This window comes from Rhinichthys klamathensis, unplaced genomic scaffold, assembly GCF_029890125.1.
Source record: "Rhinichthys klamathensis goyatoka isolate OS25496 unplaced genomic scaffold, OSU_Roscu_1.1 h1tg000046l_1, whole genome shotgun sequence".
Classification (NCBI taxonomy): domain Eukaryota; kingdom Metazoa; phylum Chordata; class Actinopteri; order Cypriniformes; family Leuciscidae; genus Rhinichthys; species Rhinichthys klamathensis.
Window position 1 is genome coordinate 2,858,960 of NW_026606593.1, and position 20,574 is coordinate 2,879,533.

The 20,574-nt window shown below is 36.4% G+C and overlaps 3 protein-coding genes across 4 annotated transcripts in view; 1 reads left to right on the forward strand and 2 right to left on the reverse strand.

The window, feature by feature from the left end:
• Nucleotides 1-738, reverse strand: part of zbtb20 (zinc finger and BTB domain containing 20) — a 62,729-nt gene extending 61,991 nt beyond the window's left edge. Inside the window, exon 1 of the mRNA XM_056247384.1 lies at nucleotides 84-738. The gene's annotated coding sequence lies outside the window, so the exon portion shown is untranslated. The remainder of the gene's footprint in view (nucleotides 1-83) is intronic.
• Nucleotides 739-1,486: 748 nt separating this feature from the next.
• On the forward strand, nucleotides 1,487-4,594 carry tex55 (testis expressed 55). The gene is made up of 3 exons (XM_056247289.1): nucleotides 1,487-2,367; nucleotides 3,554-3,616; nucleotides 4,340-4,594. Exons 1-3 carry the CDS (start codon nucleotides 2,227-2,229, stop codon nucleotides 4,394-4,396), a joined length of 261 nt encoding a protein of 86 aa, XP_056103264.1. The 5' UTR covers nucleotides 1,487-2,226; the 3' UTR covers nucleotides 4,397-4,594.
• Nucleotides 4,595-5,794: 1,200 nt separating this feature from the next.
• Nucleotides 5,795-20,574, reverse strand: part of arhgap31 (Rho GTPase activating protein 31) — a 40,866-nt gene continuing 26,086 nt past the window's right edge. For both annotated transcript variants that reach the window (XM_056247387.1, XM_056247388.1), the window contains exons 7-12: nucleotides 15,390-15,597; nucleotides 15,036-15,160; nucleotides 13,414-13,473; nucleotides 11,492-12,298; nucleotides 10,064-10,200; nucleotides 5,795-8,983 (exon numbers count right to left, since the gene is read on the reverse strand). In XM_056247387.1, coding sequence (XP_056103362.1) covers nucleotides 6,779-8,983; nucleotides 10,064-10,200; nucleotides 11,492-12,298; nucleotides 13,414-13,473; nucleotides 15,036-15,160; nucleotides 15,390-15,597 — 3,542 coding nt within the window. In that variant the 3' untranslated portion in view covers nucleotides 5,795-6,778. The remainder of the gene's footprint in view (nucleotides 8,984-10,063; nucleotides 10,201-11,491; nucleotides 12,299-13,413; nucleotides 13,474-15,035; nucleotides 15,161-15,389; nucleotides 15,598-20,574) is intronic.

Genomic DNA, 20,574 nt, shown 5'->3' on the forward strand with positions numbered 1-20,574 from the left:
CTATTACTCTTATAAATAGCCTAACATAAATAGTAGGTATAAGTACCCTCCCTCCCCCTCCCTTCCCTCTCCCTATTTCTTACCTGCTGCTTTAAGGGTCTTTCTTCTCCAGTGGCTACAGCGCTTCACAGCTTTTCCCCAGGCAAGGACTGAGTTTATTAATATTGTCCCTTACTTTGTTTCATTTCTCACTTCCATCTTCTTTCATCTCATCAATAAACACACGCTGCAGCCTACCTTCGGAGAGGACATCACGCAGCTCGCTCGTGCCCTCCCATTTTTTCACTATTCGTCGAAGATTTTGGGCAGCCACGCCTTTCTACTGGCGATTGGAACAGAATGGACTTTCTTGAAGCACGTAGGTTGTGATATAAATCGTTCAACATGACTTTACCCCAATCGGTGAGCCGCACGCCCTCCCTTCCGCGCAGCGAGGAGCGCTGAAACTGGCTCCATTGTGGCTCTGAAAGTGAAACTATTCTGCCTTATCCAATTGTTGTGTTTGAACCAGCATGGACACTACGCATCCTCAGTTTCTTTAATGATCGGCCACTGTACAAGTGCACCGTTTTCCGTTAAGTATTTCAGTGCGTCCCTTTTTTTGAGGAGTTTCTGCTTGATTCTTGAGCATAAAGAAATGCATACGTTACCACGAAATTACTGTTATTTGGCGCGAATGAAACTCCCTGAAATCCATGTCCCATCCTCGATCAAAAGGCCAGTCATCCGAGAACCCCTCATGTTGATCATTTATAGATAGCCTACTTTCGATTGGTTAGAGACAGTGTCAATAAATGTATCCAAATTACATCTGGTCCCACATTGGATGATGACGCTGCCCGTCAGTTTGAAGACCAACAAGCTAGATTGTTCACCCCGTGCCTTTTACTTTCTACGCATTTCTATTTTCTCATTTATTTATTTTTTAACGTCCCTAGCTGACCTCAAGGAAACGTAAGGAGAGTTGCTGACGGTATTGAGGGCCAATCAGATCGTGAAAAGTGACACCGAACTTTTTTGTTCCCCAATACGTTCACAGAGTCGTTGTGACAGACACAAAATAATGCAATAGTGGTTCACGAGCCCCCCCCTCCCCCGACACCCCCCAGTCTAGACAATGACAGGTGTGTGCGTGTGCGCGCGCGCGCGCGGTCGACTGTAGTCTAGACGAGGAATAATCAACCTTCAAGCCTAAGTGATTTTTTTCATGCGCTATTTTATATATATATATATATATATATATATATATATATATATATATATATATATATATATATATAGCAGAATACAATCCTTTGAACGACTGATCCTGTCTTAGTGTTATGATAGCAGTGAACAGTAATTAACATGAATATTATGTCGGGATATTGGCAGCGATATAACTTAGGCGACGTCCCAGGTTTTGTGATGTCAAACGTCAAAAGAGGCATATTATAAACCGATACTTATATATCTTCTGTATATTAATTTGATAAAAGCTGCTCGACCTTGGCTCACGTAAGTATTTCGTCACATGTAACAATCCCTCTCCTCCATATTATTCCGCTTAGTAGGAGGTTTCCGTTGCTTGAAAGCTTTTCTTGATATCGAGTTCCCCCTTTCGGTTATAAACACGAACAGCAATGTTCCGCCGAGAGGTTCACCGGGGGACACGCACACCGTCTGCCCTACATAAAATGCACCCATTGTAGGCCGAAGTGTCAGCTGAGGACGACTAGCAACCTAGAAACAGCAGTTTAGCCCCTCCTTCCCTTTGTCAGTCGTATTGTAAACGTTAGCCCGAGGTCTTCTGAGGTAGTTTCTTATCCAAAAATAGATCGTAAAATTGGCATCAACTGCAAAAGTAATATTTCGACCGTACGAACACAGTTTTTTTGCTTTTTTAATAACCCTTTTCTAGACTCCTCACGAATCAAAGGCGATGTCCCGGGGAACTGTGCCCAATGACATCATGCAAGCCTTTTGTTTACAGTTGCTAGGGGTTACAGGGTGACATTTCCAACCGTCCTGCTCGAGATACGCGGTCTCATTTCTCTATTTGCATAAAACGGACTAAAGACAAAAAGTTGTATTTTTGTTCTAAACTGAGGTAATGCATCTGATATCCTTTCTTAAAGAGCGAACGCTAACTATTTGAGTTATAATGCTACTCGGAAGTACTCTTCGCAACTTACTTTTTGTATATATATCGTTTTTAGTTGACTACATTAGCATAGACTTTGTGGGATGGCAGATTCTGTTCTATCAGAAAAACTGCTTATCACCGAGAGTGCGGAGAGCATTCGTGGCTCCTCGTCAGTGTTCACGGACCCTTACGAACGCTCTGTTAACTATATGGAGACTCATAATATTCTTCAGATTTTTCAGGTGAGAAAGAACAAAGCTGCAGCTACTGATATATTTTCTTACGAAGAAAATGGTAGACAGTGATGAATGGCTTAGCACAAAATGGCGAAGCACAATTCAGAGCTCTAACAGAACTAACAAGTAAAACGGTTCGCTATGTTAAAAAATTTAGTTATGTTAACCCCTTCAGACCTGATTTTTTTTTTCCCACTGAGCTTTTTATTTGAAATATGCTAACGTTATTCTTCAAGGAAGAAATTAATCTAAAAAAAAAAAAAATTCTTGCCAACTAATTTTTTTATTAGATTTTTTTACATGGACACCACGACTAAATCAACATAGAAATCCTCATATTTTAACCATACTTATGAACTAGAGTTTGTTAACTAACGTTAGTGGTTGAAGATTTTGAAAATAACACATAAGTTAAGAACGTAGAAAAAAAAAGTATGATGATATAAAGTCTCAATAAAAACTATATTTTTGTTGGTTGCAGTGGGTGAATCTGAGTATATATGTCTTTGTGTGTATGTGGGTGTGTTTATGTGTACTTGCTGGTTGTTTTGATGAATATATTGTGTGCATTATATATAGCATCAAGGCATCAGTGTGTGGAGGGTGTGTGTGTTGCTGTGTAGTCATTCATCTGTGGCTGTTTCTCACTAAAACCAATGAAAAGTTGATGGACAGTTTATGGTCACTTTGAAGACATAAAGTCATATTAATAATATTTAATTAATTAACATTAATGCATTAACATATAATTTGTAGTTCTTTATTTTAGCTTTGAAAGGCTTGCACAAATTTCACACCTGGCACACAACTAATTCTTGAGGTTCCAGCAGATAACACCTGATGTCCTTTGCGATGTACATTAAACTTAAAAAAAAGCATGGGGTCAAATCTTCTTTGTGATTGATTGTTCAGAGACCAATAAGAGGCCAGGATTGCTCATATTATAAAAACATAAATTGTATTGGTTTAAAAAAAAAAACAGGTTCTGAAGGGGTTAAAAGATTGCATTATTTCATAATTATTGCATAATGAAACTACTACATATTGCTTCATAAGTTCTACAGCATTAAAAGAGCCCTTACTAACTACCAATGTCATTTTAGCAGCAGAAGGCACCTTTTGATGATTGAGACTTCCAAGACAAGCATAATTGTTTTGTGTTTTTCACTCAATTTCATTTGTGCTATTTCAGGACATCACAGAGAAACTGGTTTTTGATAGACCAGATGATCCACTTCAGTTCATGTTAGAACAGGTATTTTTTTTTTACTTTCCTTCAGTTTACATGTTTATATATATATATATATATATAATATATATATATATACACGTATATATATATATACCGGTATATTTGTTTCAGACAATATCCAGAATCTTGACTGATTTGAGTCTTTCTAGAATGATTGATGACAGTATATTTAAGAAGGATAGACCCTAATCTATTGGAGATACTGTGCCTGGTGTGTGTGTGTGTGTGTGTGTACACCTACTTAACTATATTTTGGGGACAAATTTGTTCCCAGAAATGACCAAAAACCTCCCTTTAGGTACGTCCTCGTGTATCTGGAATAAAAATAAAGTAAATAATTTTTTTTTGAAAATGTAAAAATTCAGAAAGGTTTGTGTGATAGGTTGGTTTAGGGGTAGAGTTAGTGTATGGGGAGAGAATATACAATTTTTACAGTATAAAAACCATTACATCTATGGAATTTCCCCATTTAGATAGCTCTCTCTCTCTCTCTGTGTGTGTGTGTGTGTGTGTGTACAATATATGCGGTCTTATTTAAGAGAAAGAGTTTGTTAAATATATTGCATATTGTCACTGTTCAGGCAATTTAGCCTATTTAACTTGGCCTTGTAAACATGATTTAAATGTACCTTTTTCATTTTATGGATTATATTTAATAATAAAAAGTGACATTTTTGAATAGCTGTGAACCATCGGTCACAACTGACTTTACAAAAACTTTTGCAGGTGCAAATGAAGATCAAAATCCGTGATGAATCAAGCAATACATTTGTCAAATCATAATGAATTCAAAAGCAAAGTAACTATGGCTTTGCAAGGAATTTAATGCATGTTTATACTTTTATTTATTTATTTCTTTAAGTGAGGTGTGTTGGTTGCTGCAGGTCATTCAGTGACTCTGCATTGTTGTTGTTTCCAAGCAACTGTCTTACAAATTTATCAAGTTTGTGAGTGACCTACATTTTTAAATATCTCAATATATATATAAAAAAAAGTAATTACTGACATGCTTTCTCTGGATATCGAGTCACAGAATGGATTGATTTGTATGCTGACATTATCACTCACAATTCTCAGATTGTTATTGTAATCTGAAAAAAATACATTTTATAAGATAGAGCAACTTCTAAGTTTATACATTTTACAAGTATTCTCCATAACATTGTAAGCCAGGCACAAGCTGGCTTTTGCTCTGTACTCAAATTTCCATGATGTATTTTAGCTGCATAAATGAAGGAAGTCTTTGTTTATAGTTTGCTCTTCTTACAGTGTATTTCTATAGTTATTTACATTTACTCTGAAGCAACATCTTGTGTTTCAAGACTGGTTTATTACATGCGTTCTCTTCATTTTTAAAAGAAAATAAATGTCAAAATAAGTTGACAGTTACATTGTCTATTTGCATTTATTGTGTATTTTTTAAACACAACTCTAATATGTTTGTAATGAGTAAACGAGAGTAGAATAAGATGCATTTAAACCCTCACATGATGTTATAAGAATTTATTAGTGAAGTAATAACATTGCATAATTATTAGGTTTTATATCGATGCTTTACCAGTTCTGAAAATTAATCATTTTCTAAAGGGTAGCTAGCTTTACATTTTACATATATATATAATATTGTAAATTGTTTCACTGTATTCAAATATTATGAATATTAAAGCGTTCCCTGGCTGGTTTATGAAACTGAATATTATTCTGCAACATAAGACTTTGGAATGTGATTCTTGTTCTTATACACTATGGCCATTGTTTTATTTAAAATGTAAATTGTTCCTATATTCCACAGTGATTCAACTTACCTTTGACATGACACAGCTTACCCCTATAGCATGAAGCAAATTGTGTCCCTGAACCACTTTATTGTACCATTTATGTAGGGTTTACTTTTCCATTTTTGCACACATCCTGAATACGTGATTTGCTTCTATTTTTTATCATTCATATTTGCCAGCTGCAGAAGACAACTGCAGGTAAGTGGCAAAACTTACCCCATTCCCTTGTATGTGTGTGTGTGTAATATATATATATATATATATATTATAATGTAAGGGAACGCAGATCTTATATATATATATATATATATATATATATTTAAGATCTGCGTTCCCTTACATTATAAATATGCAAATAGAAATATGGCATGGAAACGCTTAAGTGTATGTCACAGTGTACACATTACATGTGAAGTACTTTTATTATTTTGTTTAGAATGGAATACATACAATATCCAATGTGACTGAATACAAAAAGAACATATTACAAGGTTAGTGTTCTTTGGTTACAATAACTGACAACATCACCATCATGATCTCTCGTCCTTAAACTTCCTCTCATACTTGAACCAAAACTTCTTTGCTCTATGGTTTATATAAAATTCGGACAGTTTCTTTATAATCTTATTTTTTGAAAACTCACCATATTTGTTTCATACATATCAGTTAACCAAGTAATCAGGAGATTTGAAAATATTAAAAAACTGCATCTACTATATCCACTAGAGAAGAGAACACAGCTAGAGGCAATGTTTGAATTATTCAAGAACATTGACCTTTTAACATTTATCTTCAAATCATTGGACTTTTACCCCAAAAATTTGTACAAAGTGATTTTTACTCTTTAGAGTACAGTTTTGTATGGCAAAACAAGATTATTGAATAAATAAATGTTTGTTTTTTTGTTGATGTTTTGTCAAGTATTTTAACAGTTTTATTTTCTCATTGGCTGGCATGTTGAACACCTAATTTCATCATGTAGATAATTTATAAATGCTCCAACTGTAAACATAATATGATCCAATCATGATAAAGTAACAACAGACACAAAGACCTTCAGCTCCACAGGAAGGGAATTGAGTCGATTTAAACTGAGATGTGCTTGTACAATTTGTATTTACATATACAGTAGGAGCATGCTAAGTTTCCCAGGTTTATCCTTAAGCATGTTTCAGTTTTTCTTGCAAAGATAGAAAAAAAATCTCTGATATAAATCCTTAGCAGCAGCATCATTTTACACAAAGCTTAATACTTACAATTCTGATTATCAAGATTAACGGCACCTTGATTTCCAAACATCTATAGGGTATACTGAGACTGGGGCACATTTGATAAGCTGGAAGTTTGCTAGTTATCACATGATGGCCAGTAACAAGTCAGTCTTTTCTCACTCAATTTGCCTATTACTTCTGTTGTCAAATATCATTGACCTCCTTTGTGGCTGGTAAAAGCAACTGGTTGAGGTCTCAAGCCTTTGTCCACTCTTTGGCAAAGTCATTTTATTACGCAAGGTTACCCCCTCAGGAGTTTTGAGGTTTTCAGCTAGTTCTTTTGCATAGACGTCAAACGGTGAGGCTTCAGCTTTAATGGGAGACAGGACTAGTTTACCATCTTGCCCTACCGGAGGGTAGTCCATGATTGGAAAAGGGGGGCTAAACAGGATGAGACTTTGAGGTCTTGGGCGATTTCTAAAGGACGATCTCTGAAGAAGAGTTGAGCGATCAGGTCTAGGACGATCCATAAAGGTGTCCCCATTTGCAGATCGCTTCCTTCTCAACACTGGAAGATCGGGAATGGATGTTGGTTTGAAATTCTCATTGCATGTCGCATTGTTCGTGGGCTTCTGTCTATGAACCCCTGATGGTGGTTCACTGCTTGGCAGCTCCTCCCTGTGGTCTTTGACTTTCTGGAGGGGAAGTGCAGAACCTGCTTTTCCCAACTTGCTCTTGGCAGGTTTCTTTTCAGGTGTACTCTTACTGACTTGATCAGTGCTCCCCTCAAGTAGGGCATGAGGTATGTGGCTGTACTGAACCTTTGGTGGAATAACAGGAACAGCTTTTGCTTGGCAGGTTTTGATCATGAATGCAGTGCGAACTGATGACACGCTGACTGGTGCAGAGTTGCGTCGCATAGGTGCCTTGGAGCCACTCAGGAATAGCTCCAACTCTAGAGATGTGCTTCCATGCTTGGCTTCATGTGTCACCCATTCCTGTGCAATTGATTGCTTTGCACCTTTCAGATACTGACTATTTGAGATGTCTCGGAAACCTTGGTGTCCTAAATCAAGGTTTAGGGAGCATGGCCTGAGTTTAGGTTTAATGTTTTCTTGACTTCTCTCCACAATGCAGAACTCGTGGGATGTCTGTCGGTGAAATCTCTGAGAGGGAGAAGAGCGCTTCTGTTTTGCTTTGCTCAAGTCTTGCAGTTCAGTGGTCTCGTCTGAATCAGTTAATGTCTTCAATATCTTGACCTGTGGAACCTCAAGTTTGTCATCTTTGTCTCCCATCCACTTGCGGTTATCAAAATGCGCTGTTACCTGTGCAGAGCAAGCTACATCTGTGTCTGCATTTTTGTTTCCCGTTGGGTTTACAAGTTTACAGGATGTTAGAGCAGCCTCTGTTTGAGATGATGTAATGTCAATAAGCACAGTTGGTTCTTTAGCTTCATCCTTCTTGCTGTTGGGCAACTCGTCCACTTTTGGCTTATCAAGAATTTGGCTGTGAATTGCATGACATGGCATAGTCTCTTTTGGCATAGGTAAGAGATCCTCAAGTGTTGGGGAGTGGAGAGGGCTTGTCACCCACTGCTTGGCAGAACACAAGTCTTCCCATGGTTCAACCTGATCCAAATTACCTCCCCATGTGTCTACGTCATCTTGGTGCAAAATTTCCAATGTGAAATGCTGTTCGTTCAGACAAGTTGAGAGTCTTTCTAAACTTCCCTTGATTCTTCCTGCTAAGTCAAGTTTCCTGGGTTCATCAATAACCTCCTTATTTCCTTTTTCACAAATATTCTTTGTTACTAATGATTCTTTTGTGTCAGAGTGAAGAGCAGTCTGAATGTCTGATTTTACATAACTGCTTGAATGATCTCTCAAGTCACTTTTGGAAGTGTTGTCTTTCTCGACAGGATCTGTTCTTAGTTCCTCTTCACTGCATGGCTCTGCATCTTGGAGAATATCTGTTTCCTTTAGGTGGAGAAATGGGGAAAGTTGTAGACTGGTTGTTATTATGTTTTGTGACTCTAGTCTCTTGTGGTCTGTCCTGTCAACATTATTATCCAAGTAATTCCAGCCACCATCACATGACAACAATCTTTCAGGCAAATGCTTCATGACAGAATTAAACGTAGTAGCACCAGGATGATCAAACATTACGTTTTTGGTAAGGTCTATAAAGAGTCCCTTTGATGATGCAGTATTTGTGGGCAAACTACTTCTTCTCCGTGTTTGACCACTTAGCTTGAGACTGTCCTCGTTTCCAGTCATTTTGGTGAAGCTGGACTTCACTTGTTCATCTAGCATATTTGTTTTAGCCTCGGTGACTAAAACTTTCTGATGCACGTCAGACGATGACACCTCGTTGAGTACTTCCTGTCAAGCACAAAGAAACAAAAATAAGAAAAAAAGGTGAGGACTGGTTAGAGGCATTTGTTCCAGTAGTATTTATGAAGCCACAATTATATCTTTCTAAGACAGTGGGCTTAAAGGGTTACTTCACTTAAAAAAATCAAATCTATTATCATTTATCATGTCATTATGTACTTCCAAACCTATAAAACGTTTGTTTATCTTTGGAACACAAATGAAGAAGATACTGTCACCAAAACTTTGACAGTTCAAAATTTCATAAGAATTGTAAATGTAATCCATTTGAATTGCGCAGTCTTTTGAAAAGACACGATTGCTTTATATGATGAACTGACAGATTTAATTTGTTATTTACATATAAACAAACATACATAAAGCACTCAAATATGGAAAATGAAAGCTCAATCGTACTCGATTGATGCACATCAAGATCAAACCTCATTGGTTCTAACACGTAACGCAAACATTCTTCAGCTTCCATTTACCATATTTGAGTGCTTTATGTACATTCACTGATCAATGTTTATATGTGAATAAAAGCCTAAATTAAATCTGTTCATCATATAAAGCCATTGTGTCTCTTCAGAAGACTTTAAGGGTTAAACCGCCTGATTCACACAGTACGTTTAGAATGTCTTAATGAACTCTTTGAAGCATCAAAGTTTTGGTTACTTAGACTTACAATGGAAGGACAGAAATCTCTCAGGTTTCATTAAAAATATATTCATTTAAGTTGAACGAATGTTGACCGAAAGTCTTATAGGTTTGAAGCGACATGAGGGTGAGTAAATGGTGACAGAATTTTCATTTTGAGGTGAACTAACCCTTTAAACTTTTTTAATACATAAATTATGACCTAAATATAATTTAGGAATTAAGTGAATAAGAATAGAACAGAATAAACTGGAACCGAATAAAATAGAAAAGAATAGAAATATATACCACTATTATCTTTTCATCTTGGCTAGTTTTACAGTAAAATTATTTGGTCTTCTTATATACTAGTAGTACTTCAATCTTATTAAAAACTACAGGGGTACATTTAATTCTGTTTAATTGATGTTTTATCAATTCAAATCATACCAGTTTGTCCAATTTTGTTATTTCTTGTTGTGTTGATGTAGTTTCCAGTTCTTCCCCTATTGCTTTAGTCTCAGATGACACCTGAGGTTCAAAATTCTCCACACTGGCTATCAGCTCTCTCACTTCTGTATCATTTCCTGAGAAAGCACAGATAATCAGTTAGAGTAGTAGAGTTAAAGGTGCAGTGTGTCATTTCTGCGGCATTAGCATAACCAAACAGAATTGCAAAAATAATGTGATTGCCAATTACTTCCCTCATCAGCCATTAAATATCCGACAGTCTAGCCCAAACACACAACATTGGTTGAGTCTTGCTGTTCTGGTCGGGTTTCAAAACAAGGCAATGTTCGAAAGCACCACAGCGTTTACAACCTACAGATGTTGCACTTTTAGTAGAACGACACATTTCACCTTTAAGTTATTGCTTAAAAAAATATAGATCTGAATTATTTTCTACTTCATCTAACTGCTCAATAAATCTGATAATACACTGCCCGGCCAAAAAAAAAAAGGTAAAAGAAACTACAAATTGATGCACCTCTTGATGGAAATGAATGTTGTGATGTTATTTCCATCAAGAGATGCATACATTTTTGGTCAAGATCTTGTATTGTGAATGCAAGAGTTCATCACTCTGTAAAGTCTCCTCCAGCACATCCCAAAGACTTTCAATGAATTTAAGGTCTGGACTCAGAGGAGCCGATTCATGTGTGAAAATTATTCTTCAAACTCCCTCCCAACCATTCTTTCACAGTTTGAGCCTGATGAATCTTGACATTGTCATCCTGGAATATGGCCATGATGTGTCTTCCTACTGTATATGAAAAGCTACACTCTCCATCAATTAGGGTTAGAAGAAGAACTGTTTCCAAACATATAACATGCTAGAATAATCACTGCAATAATGATCCAATCATAGACTCTTATGAATTTGCCTAGTAAAATTCGAACAGCGACCCTTTTTTTTCTTTTTTGGCCGGGCAGTGTATATGATAATGAAAGAGTAAAAGAGTATGTCAGTGTTTAACTTTTTTTTGTTTTTTGTTTTTAATCTATATTAAAATGTAATTAATCAACTTACAAATGCAGATTTAAAATGATTCTCACTCAATTAAAATACACTTATATTCACACACACACACACACACACACACACGTCGTGTTTTCATGTTTTAAGGGGACTTTCCATAGACATAATGATTTTTATACTTTACAACTTGTATATTCTCTCCCCTTACATTAACCCTAGCCCTAAACCTACGCCATCACAGAAAACTTTCTGCATTTTTACATTTTCAAAAAACGACATTTAGTATGATTTATAATCTGTTTTCCTCATGGGGACCAAATTTTTTTATATTTTGTCTGCATAATGCAGGGAATAGCTGAACCACACACACACACACACACACACTACAATCGTCATACTCTTTGTTGTCCCCAGAGTGATGGGATCTGTAATATCTCTTTCCCCTGTCTGATCCTCTTTCTCCATGGGGAAAGAGCTGCTGTTGCTATAGATACTGCATCCGCTGCCTCCACTGCTGTCACTGAGCGGGTGCTCTCGGTACCCAGTACTGTTGGTGTGAGCGGCTAGTCCAGTCTCCCAGTCTGTGAACGTAAAGTTCCCACTGCTGCCACTGATGTGGACAGGGAATCCAGCAGTGCCAATACTTTCCCTCCGATGGGCTTCCAGAGGTCCGGCCTCCTTTGGAGGCTTAAAGAGTCCCCCTAAACCCTTGTCCCGTTCTTTGCCAGGTGCCCTGCAGGGGGTGCTGTTAGAGTTAATAACCGCAGACACGCGTAAAGGTACAGACACTGCAAACGGCTCCGAGATGTTGAGGGCCTTCCGCTGGTGCCGCGGTGAAGACTCCAGCGGAAACAGGCTGCCTGGAAAAGACGGTCTAGATGATCCATTATTGGCAGATCCAGAATACAACATCCGACGGTTTTTAGGAGATGTGGGCTGGCAGCCGCCGCGGTCGTCACCTTTGAAAACTTTCAGCTGTTCTGGAAGAGTTTTCTGCAGTGGGGATAAAGATGGTGATGAAGAAGAGGCATTTGATGCTCCTTCTCTTTTCTCACTCAGACATCCTCCTGAAGCATTATGAGGATCTAAGTCCGAATTTTGATCTTTTTTGTTCGGGTTGTAGTCGATATCTGAGCCCAGGGTCCGGGATTTAAGAACTGGGACGAAGATGCCATTGCTTCCTTCTGTTGGTACTTTGTCCTCATCTGAGTGAGATTGAAAAAGAGAAAACTGATGGTGATACCTGAAAGCCACAAATATACAGCAGTCCCAAAAAGCATTTTCACACTTCAGCCACACTTAAAAATGTTTGTATGACATAACACAATATCAAACCAATTTTGTTTATTAGAATTAATTAAATAAAGCATTAAACTTACACTGTTTGTCAAAGGAAGCATGACCTTAGTTAATGTTATAGGCCTTCCATCAAATACATCCACTTGAAACCAAACCAGTTGGTTTTAACTTTTTATATTTCAGTCATACACAGACTAATAAACAGATAAAAAGCCTTCTTTGAGATATAAACCTGCCATGAGCCTATTCTGTAATATAATACTTCATAATTTGCTTATAGACCATGTGCCACACTGACACCTTAAAGGGCTAGTTCACCCAAAAATGAAAATTCTGTCAGTAATTACTCTCCCTCATGTTGTTCCAACCCCGTAAGACTTCGGAACACAAATTACGATATTTTTGATTAAATCTGAGAGCTGTCTCACTCCTCCATAGGCTTCTTAAGGGATTGGCTGGCCCAAAAGTTATGAAAGACATCGTTAAAATAGTCCGAGTGACTACAGTGGCTCAATCTTACGTTTATCAAGCGACGAGAATACTTTGTGCGCAAAAAACAAACAAAAATAATGACTTTATTCAACTATTCATTTTCTTCCCTGTGGGCAAGTTGATAAACTTAAGGTTGAGCCACTGTAGTCACTCGGACTATTTTAACGATGTCTTTAATAACTTTTGGGCCGGCCAGTTTCGATCCCTTAAGAAGCCTATAGAGGAGTGATCCAGCTCTCAGACTTAATCAAAAATATCTTAATTTGTGTTCCGAAGATGAACGAAAGTCTTACGGGGTTGGAACAACATGAGGGTGAGTAATTACTGACAGAATTTTCATTTTTGGGTGAACTAGCCCTTTAATTAAAGTAGTGAATGAATTACTAACTTTTAAATATCTAATATATTTGTATATTTATTCATATTATATGTCTCTGTTTCAAACCTTTTGTTGAAATGTTTTAAGCAAAAATAAAAGGCACAATGACAGCACACTGAGGTAAGTATATTTATGGAGATCTAGCCCCACCTGCTGCTGGAAAAGAACAGAGAGAATCCATGCTTTTGGATGGCCGTATAGCAGTTTTTTCTGTTTAAGAGAGGAAACAAGCATTAAAACATATAATGTTTTTGGCTTTTTACAACTTAATTTTACCATAAACAAAAGCTAAATTAGCTACGATACGAAAATATAATTTTGAGGGCAGGGGTAACCTGTCACTCACATGAGATCGACCCAATAGCAAACCACAACCATCCAATCAATTCCCAATAGACAAAATCAAGTCCCGCCCTACATTTTATCTTCATCGAGAAGCCGTGTCACAAGTAAGGTTGGGTACGACAACAGGTGTTCTGGCAAATAATGCTACCTATAATATTGTGCTACCAACACTGTATTTGCATTATTTTAAGGGTAGGTTTAGGGTAGGGGTGAAAGATAAAGCCTAGAACCACATGAATATGATGTTGGTAGCACAATCTGATAGATAGCATTTTTCCCTGTCGAATTGTGCAATCCTGTTTTGCACAATCTGAGCGGGTAGCACAAATCATCAGAACACCGGAGCAAAATTTGCAAGAACTGTGGATTCAAGAGAACACGCACAAACCATTTTAAACCAAAAGAAGTTTCGAAAGAAAACTCAGCTCAGCACTCATGCTGTTTTCTGTGCGCACAGCCACACACAGATCCAGAGAGGACGCGCAAAAAGCAGCCTCTCATATAGTGCATGAATACTGAATTCTCTTTCGTATCTTCTTGCACTTGAACGGGCAAATACACACAACATAATGTCAAAATATCCTAATAAGAACAGTTGGTTATGGCTTAAGTGAATGTAAACAGTTGATAACTGTATATTGGATCTGTCCAGCTCTTAAAGTGACAGCAGCCTAATATACCTGATGTCATCTGTGTCAATAACGTTAAACAAAGAACTAAAGAAAATGAAAATTACCCACTGATCTTGACTGAATAAGTTTTACAACTTTAACAAGGATTGATTTATATTTTATTTATGAAAATAAATCTATGAAGTGTAATTTTACATTTGATTTCAATTTCTGTACCTGAACTTTGTATTCATCTATAAAGTTGTATTAATCTGTGCCATTGCTTCCTTTGAGGAATGTGTTCAGGCGGCTGATGTTTATAGTATTCAGCTGCAACAGAGTGTTTCGCATAACGGCACAGATTAAATATGACTGATATCTAAATGTTTTACTTCAAATTTTTTTTATACCTAATTAGAGTTGCTCGAATTCAAACGATACTCACAATAGGGAAGAAAAGACGATCACAACTTCCATTTCATGCCGACTTTAATGTTTATTGTGCTGTCGTTTTAAAATATGCATATTTTTGTTATGTACTAATATAAAACCCACAATAATCTCTGCAGTCAGTAAAGCAAGCCAGTATGTGTTCTGCATATCAACACGTCTGTATACATCAGGCAAAAATACTATTTAAAAATGAACTATTTTTATTAGGCTAATAATTATTATAACTATTCTTAAATAAAAAATATAACTTTTTTTTTTTTTCAATTGACGTGTTATTTGCTTTTAGTCAAACTGAACAAAGAGCTTCCCATTTTTATCTTTGTTATTGTTTTTTTTGGATGTTTCTTTCTTTTTCTTTCTTACCTGAGGAATTTTGGCCTCTCATAAAGACACTCCCATTGCGACTCAGTTTCCCTTTGGAGTCGATGACCGATCGTCCGAGACTGAAGATGGACTTCCACTTCTTAGATTTTCCTGAGAATTTTCTTCTGTGTTGTGAGAAGGTTTATGAATGTTTGAGAATGTAATGGAAATTGTTCAAATGTAGAAATGTTTAACAAGTGCTGTTCTCTGGGTTTTAAAAAGCATTACTGGGTTACTGTAAACGGTGACAGTTCATGTATGCCTATACAGTTTCAACGCTGTTAATGTTTAAACCTAAAGTACACATGCTAGGAGAGTGTGTAGGCGAGCATACATGTATGGTATGCATCATACCTGCTGTCAGACAGATCTATTACTGTATGATACATTGCCGCAGTGCTGGTATCTGGAAGGCTGTTCTCTCTTTGCCTCTCTCTCATTGCTGGATGGTTGGGACTGAGAGAGCGAGCCTGTGCTTCCTCAAGACTCATGAGCTTCATGGGACCGCACTGTGTGCTGGCGGGCAAGGTGGCGTACTTCTCCCCACAGGTCATGCTAGGGCCTACAAAACCATAAAAAACAGTTGCATGTAGCATGTCTTGAGAGTAAAAAAAACTATTGTATTCTTTATCTATAATATATGCATATGTTTGTATGCATATGTGTATATAGGTATGCATTTTTGTATTGGTATGTATATGTAGGTTATATTTGTTTGTTTTTGTGGTTTCGTCAAATATGGTTCTCTCCTGTAATATCTTAATGTCATACTATATTGTTTATGTGAAAATGCTTTGGACAGAGGTGGGACAGGTTGGGGTGGTTGGTTGTGAGGAAGAGCTTTAGTATGTGCGAATGTGTAAGTGTTTGGTGTTATCTTGAGGACCCCTTCGAAAATGAGATGTTCCATCTCAAGGGGTTATCCTCTAATAAAATGAAATGAAATGAAATCTATAACTGTATTATAGATCATCAAGTCATGGCTGCATGCATGTCATTTAAAATGTATTTTCATCCAGTATTATTTTAGTATTATGTATATTACAGTTTTTGGTCCCACTTTATATGAAGTGGCTTTAAGTACTATGTACAGGTGAAACTCGAAAAATTAGAATATCGTGCAAAAGTTCATTTATGTCAGTAATTCAACTTAAAAGGTGAAACTAATATATTATATAGACTCATTACATGCAAAGTGAGATATTTCAAGCCTTTATTTGTTATAATTTTGATGATTATGGCTTACAGCTTATGAAAACTTTTTCACAATATTCTAATTTTGAATTTGGGGTTTTCATAAGGTGTAAGTCATAATCATCAAAATTATAACAAATAAAGGCTTGAAATATCTCACTTTGCATGTAATGAGTCTATATAATATATTAGGTTCACATTTTAAGTTGAATTACTGACATAAATGAACTTTTGCACGATATTCAAATTTTTCGAGTTTCACCTGTACTTACATTGAAATTAATAATTTGATACAATACATGCTTTTACATTGTACTTATATTTAGAAATACCTGCATGTAATTACAGCTGTAATTAATGTATGCAATTGGCTTTATGCCACAGCTTCACTACTTCCTGAACTTCAGCCAGCCCTTTGTTTCCTGTCTGTCATTATTGGACAAACTGATTATTCCAGGTGTGCCTGGCCTCAGTAACAATAATCAGGCACACCTGGATTAATCAGTTTGTCCAATAATGACAGACAGGAAACAAAGGGCTGGCTGAAGTTCAGGAAGTAGTGAAGCTGTGCATAAAGCCTATTACACTGTTGACCCTCTCCTTACACCTTAACCCACCCTTAAACCTACGCATACCACACACACCTGTCTCTAACCTTACCCGTATCACACCTCAATAGCAGCAAAAGTGTTTTACAATACAACCTGAGCAAAATAAGTACATTATACTTATTTTTCGATGTAAGTACATAGAACTTAAAGCCACTTAATATATAAAGTGGGACCCAGTTTTTATTATACCATGGTCTGTCTGAATACTCGATTGCAGTGCACACACACACGTCACTCGCACACAGAGAGTGGAGATTGATTGCGCTGCTGCACACTCACTACATTATATTACTCAGCAAGGAGGTTGTAACAATGCTGTTTTTGAAGTAATTCAACTCACAGCTTCATTCCAGAGAGACAATGAACAGAGGTAATTCACACGCATCTTTCTCTCTCTCTCTCTCTTTATAGGCTAATTCATTCAAATAAATGTTAGGCCTATAATTCAATCAAATTAAACTACTTTATCTTTGTGTCTGATTTAAAGTGGACAGAATGGTAGACCTAACAATTGGTAACTGATGAAAATAAACATTGTTTAACCCATCCAGTCAAATTTAGCACTTCATACATAAGTGACATCTTCAACTTGTCAATACAGGTGAATGGGTATTAATGGGATAATCCACAGTGTGCATTAAATGATTTAAATGCACTCTGATCACCGATGGTTCTTTGCCTCCAAATCGTGCATTCAAATCGCTTAATGCACAGCTAGCCGTGGATTATCCTCTTTACCCGCAATTGGGAATTTTACGTCATTTATGAGACATAATCTTTCGGCTTTTCAATGTTATACAGTGCACTCTTAAAAATAAAGGTTCCAAAATAGGTGTCATAGAAGAGCCATTTTGGTTCCCAACTTCCCAAAAAACCTTTTAGTGAATCGTTCTAAAAATAACTATTTTTTTAACATGTTAATAATCTAAAGAACCTTTTTCCACTATAAATAAACTTTTGTGGAATAAAATGGTTCTTTATAGAGTCAATGATGCAGATAAAGAACCACATTAAATTTAACAGAATGAATATTTATACACAAACCTTTCTCAAAGTTAATAAAAAATATACTTTTGGATTTCTGAACTGACACTAGGTGGAATGAGCGGCCAAATCATCTCAAAAAATGGTTCTTTTTAGAACGATTCACTAAAAGTTTTTTTGGGAACCAAATGGTTCTTCCATTACCCCTTTTGGAACCTTTATTTTTAAGAGTGTGGTGTGTGTGCAGGGGTTAAAGTGGGCCGGAACGGTCCGGAAGGCGGCACCTCAGATAAATTAATAAATAAATAGATTCATTAATCTCAACGAATCTCGTTGGTCCCGATATGGGCCGACCGACCTCCCTCCCTTCCTTCCTCCCCGCTGAACGCGAGCGGTCACAAATGCGTGAAATGCACTCACGGTGGTTGAGCGCGGTAAAGTTAGTTTTAGGTTCGATATTTTGCCTGACATTTGTTTTCCCTAGCCACTGTTCTATAGGGTCTTACAGAGAGATCAATAGCAGGATTAGTTTTAACATTATGTAACCATTGTATATCGACATTAAATATTCGTTCAAAATCACCTGCATTAATGCTGCATATTTATTATACCTGAGAATGCTTTGACGCTTTTGCACAGCGCATGATGAGGGAACGTCTGCCAATTCCACCAACTGCGTTAAACGCAGTGTTGGGGGTAACTCATTACAAGTAACTTGAGTTACGTAATCAGATTACTTTTTCAAGTAACTAGTAAAGTAACGCATTACTTTTAAAATTTACAACAAAATATCTGAGTTACTTTTTCTAATAAGTAACGCAAGTTACTTTGTTTTCCCCTTTATTGATTGACAGCTCTTCTGTCCTAATGTTGAGACAAATCGAAGTGCAGAGGCGTTGTGTGTAAACATGATGGTTATTATAGTTCTAGATTAAATGTAAGCGTGGATTTACTCATCTCACTTGCACAAAAAAGATTCAATATTCCTCAAAATGAATAAAATCAGTGAAATGCAGAATCAGAACACTATGCAAACCTCCAATACAAATATGTTAAATAAAACATACATTTTTATGCATTTAATCTTTATTGGCCAAAGTACTTGCTTCTGACCTCCGATTTTTCGGTTAAACCATAAGCAAAAATGACAATAGATTTTTTTAGATGTTTTTATTGGTAAAGTAAGTGTTAAATTTGTTTCTCCTGCATCCTCTTCTTCTGTTACCCAGAACAGCAGCAGCTGAAAGGTTTGTTTGAGCGGCGCCCTCTACTGAACACTACTGTACTCTACTGTACAGGAGTAAATCTGCATTTCCTTCAGTCTGAGGCTTATTATTTCACTTTTGGTGTGAAAGGGTCTTTACATTTGCCCAAAAATACATCTTTTTTGGTATAAAAAAACAAGCCCAGCCCAGGTGGATAAAAAGTAACGCAAAAGTAACGTAACACATTACTTTTCTAAAAAAGGGAGTAACGCAATATTGTAACGCATTACTTTTCAAAGTAACTTTCCCCAACACTGGTTAAACGTAGCCTATAATTTGTATTATTTAAAATTCCTATTCAAATTCCAAAGCTTGTTGAAGGTTCCTATTGGCAATACTGACCTGGTAGCCTTGAGTAATTAACTTGTTTAAGAAAATGATTCATAAAACATATATCAGAGTTAAGCCTATGTTTACTTTCTTCACTGACACAGACGAAAATGAAAAGACTATCAGTCAAAGTTCAGCTTTAGGAGGGGAATAAATGGGGCAGGATTAGGAGACTGAGAGAAAAAGAAAGATGTAGATGAGGAGAGAGCAGGTATTGACAAAATAATCTAATGCCCACTGACATGGTTTTAAAGCTATTTATTATCCATTTTTTTGGCCTTCAAAAGTCTATTACGCATCTTCTATAAGAGTACTGAATCTCCGGATCAAAACACAGGTGAAGAAGAAGCAGAAACAAGTTTATGTTTTTAAACATGATTTCCTCAGCTTTTTGTTCAAAATGATGAAACTTTTCTTATGAAACTTACCCACACTCAAGTGTTGATAAAAACAGAATGCATGAAGCTAGAATAAAACAGAACAGATATATATACAAATATATATGACAAAATATTTCGGGGGGCCAAGAAAGTTTTGTGGAAGTGATCAAAAATGCTGGCGGTGGCTAGTAACTTTTAAAAAAACGCTGGCAGGGAAAGAGTTAATATTTTGAATTAGCTTTTCTTTTGATTTTCAGTAGTTTTTAGTTCAATTTATAGTAATTTAGTAATGTCCTTTGTCATTTTCATTAATATTATTTAGGTTTAATTTATTTTAAGTTTAATTTATTTAAAATGAATAAAGTAAAATTTACATTTAGTAATTCAACTTACACTTATTTCTAATATTTTATTTTATTTAAGCTTTATTCCAATTAACAAACATGTTATTAGTATTTTTAGCTTTAATTACCGATACCCTGTTTTCATCATACAATATCTACTCAAAATGTACAGTATCTACTCAAAACACATAACTGTATACACCTTCAACACGGTAAACAACAAATGAAAACACAATTGCTTGTTTGCAGCCATTACCTGTTTGCTTTTTTATATGCAACTTGCCTATTGTTTTGCTTGTCCATTTTTGGCTGCAGATCTCATGCCATTGTGTATACACCCCACGCCACATCTAAGACCCATTTCCTGACTTTATCATCACAGTTGTCACGAAAAGCACAGTCAAACTTATTTAGAAGATATTATTAAAGTA

Excerpts from the sequence above, each read along its gene's own strand:
- tex55 (XM_056247289.1), top strand. The coding sequence starts at position 2,227 with ATGGCAGATTCTGTTCTATCAGAAAAACTGCTTATCACCGAGAGTGCG. Across the intron at positions 2,368-3,553 it reads ATATTCTTCAGATTTTTCAG|GACATCACAGAGAAACTGGT; the intron begins GTGAGAAAGAAC and ends GTGCTATTTCAG. Across the intron at positions 3,617-4,339 it reads TTCAGTTCATGTTAGAACAG|GTGCAAATGAAGATCAAAAT; the intron begins GTATTTTTTTTT and ends AAACTTTTGCAG.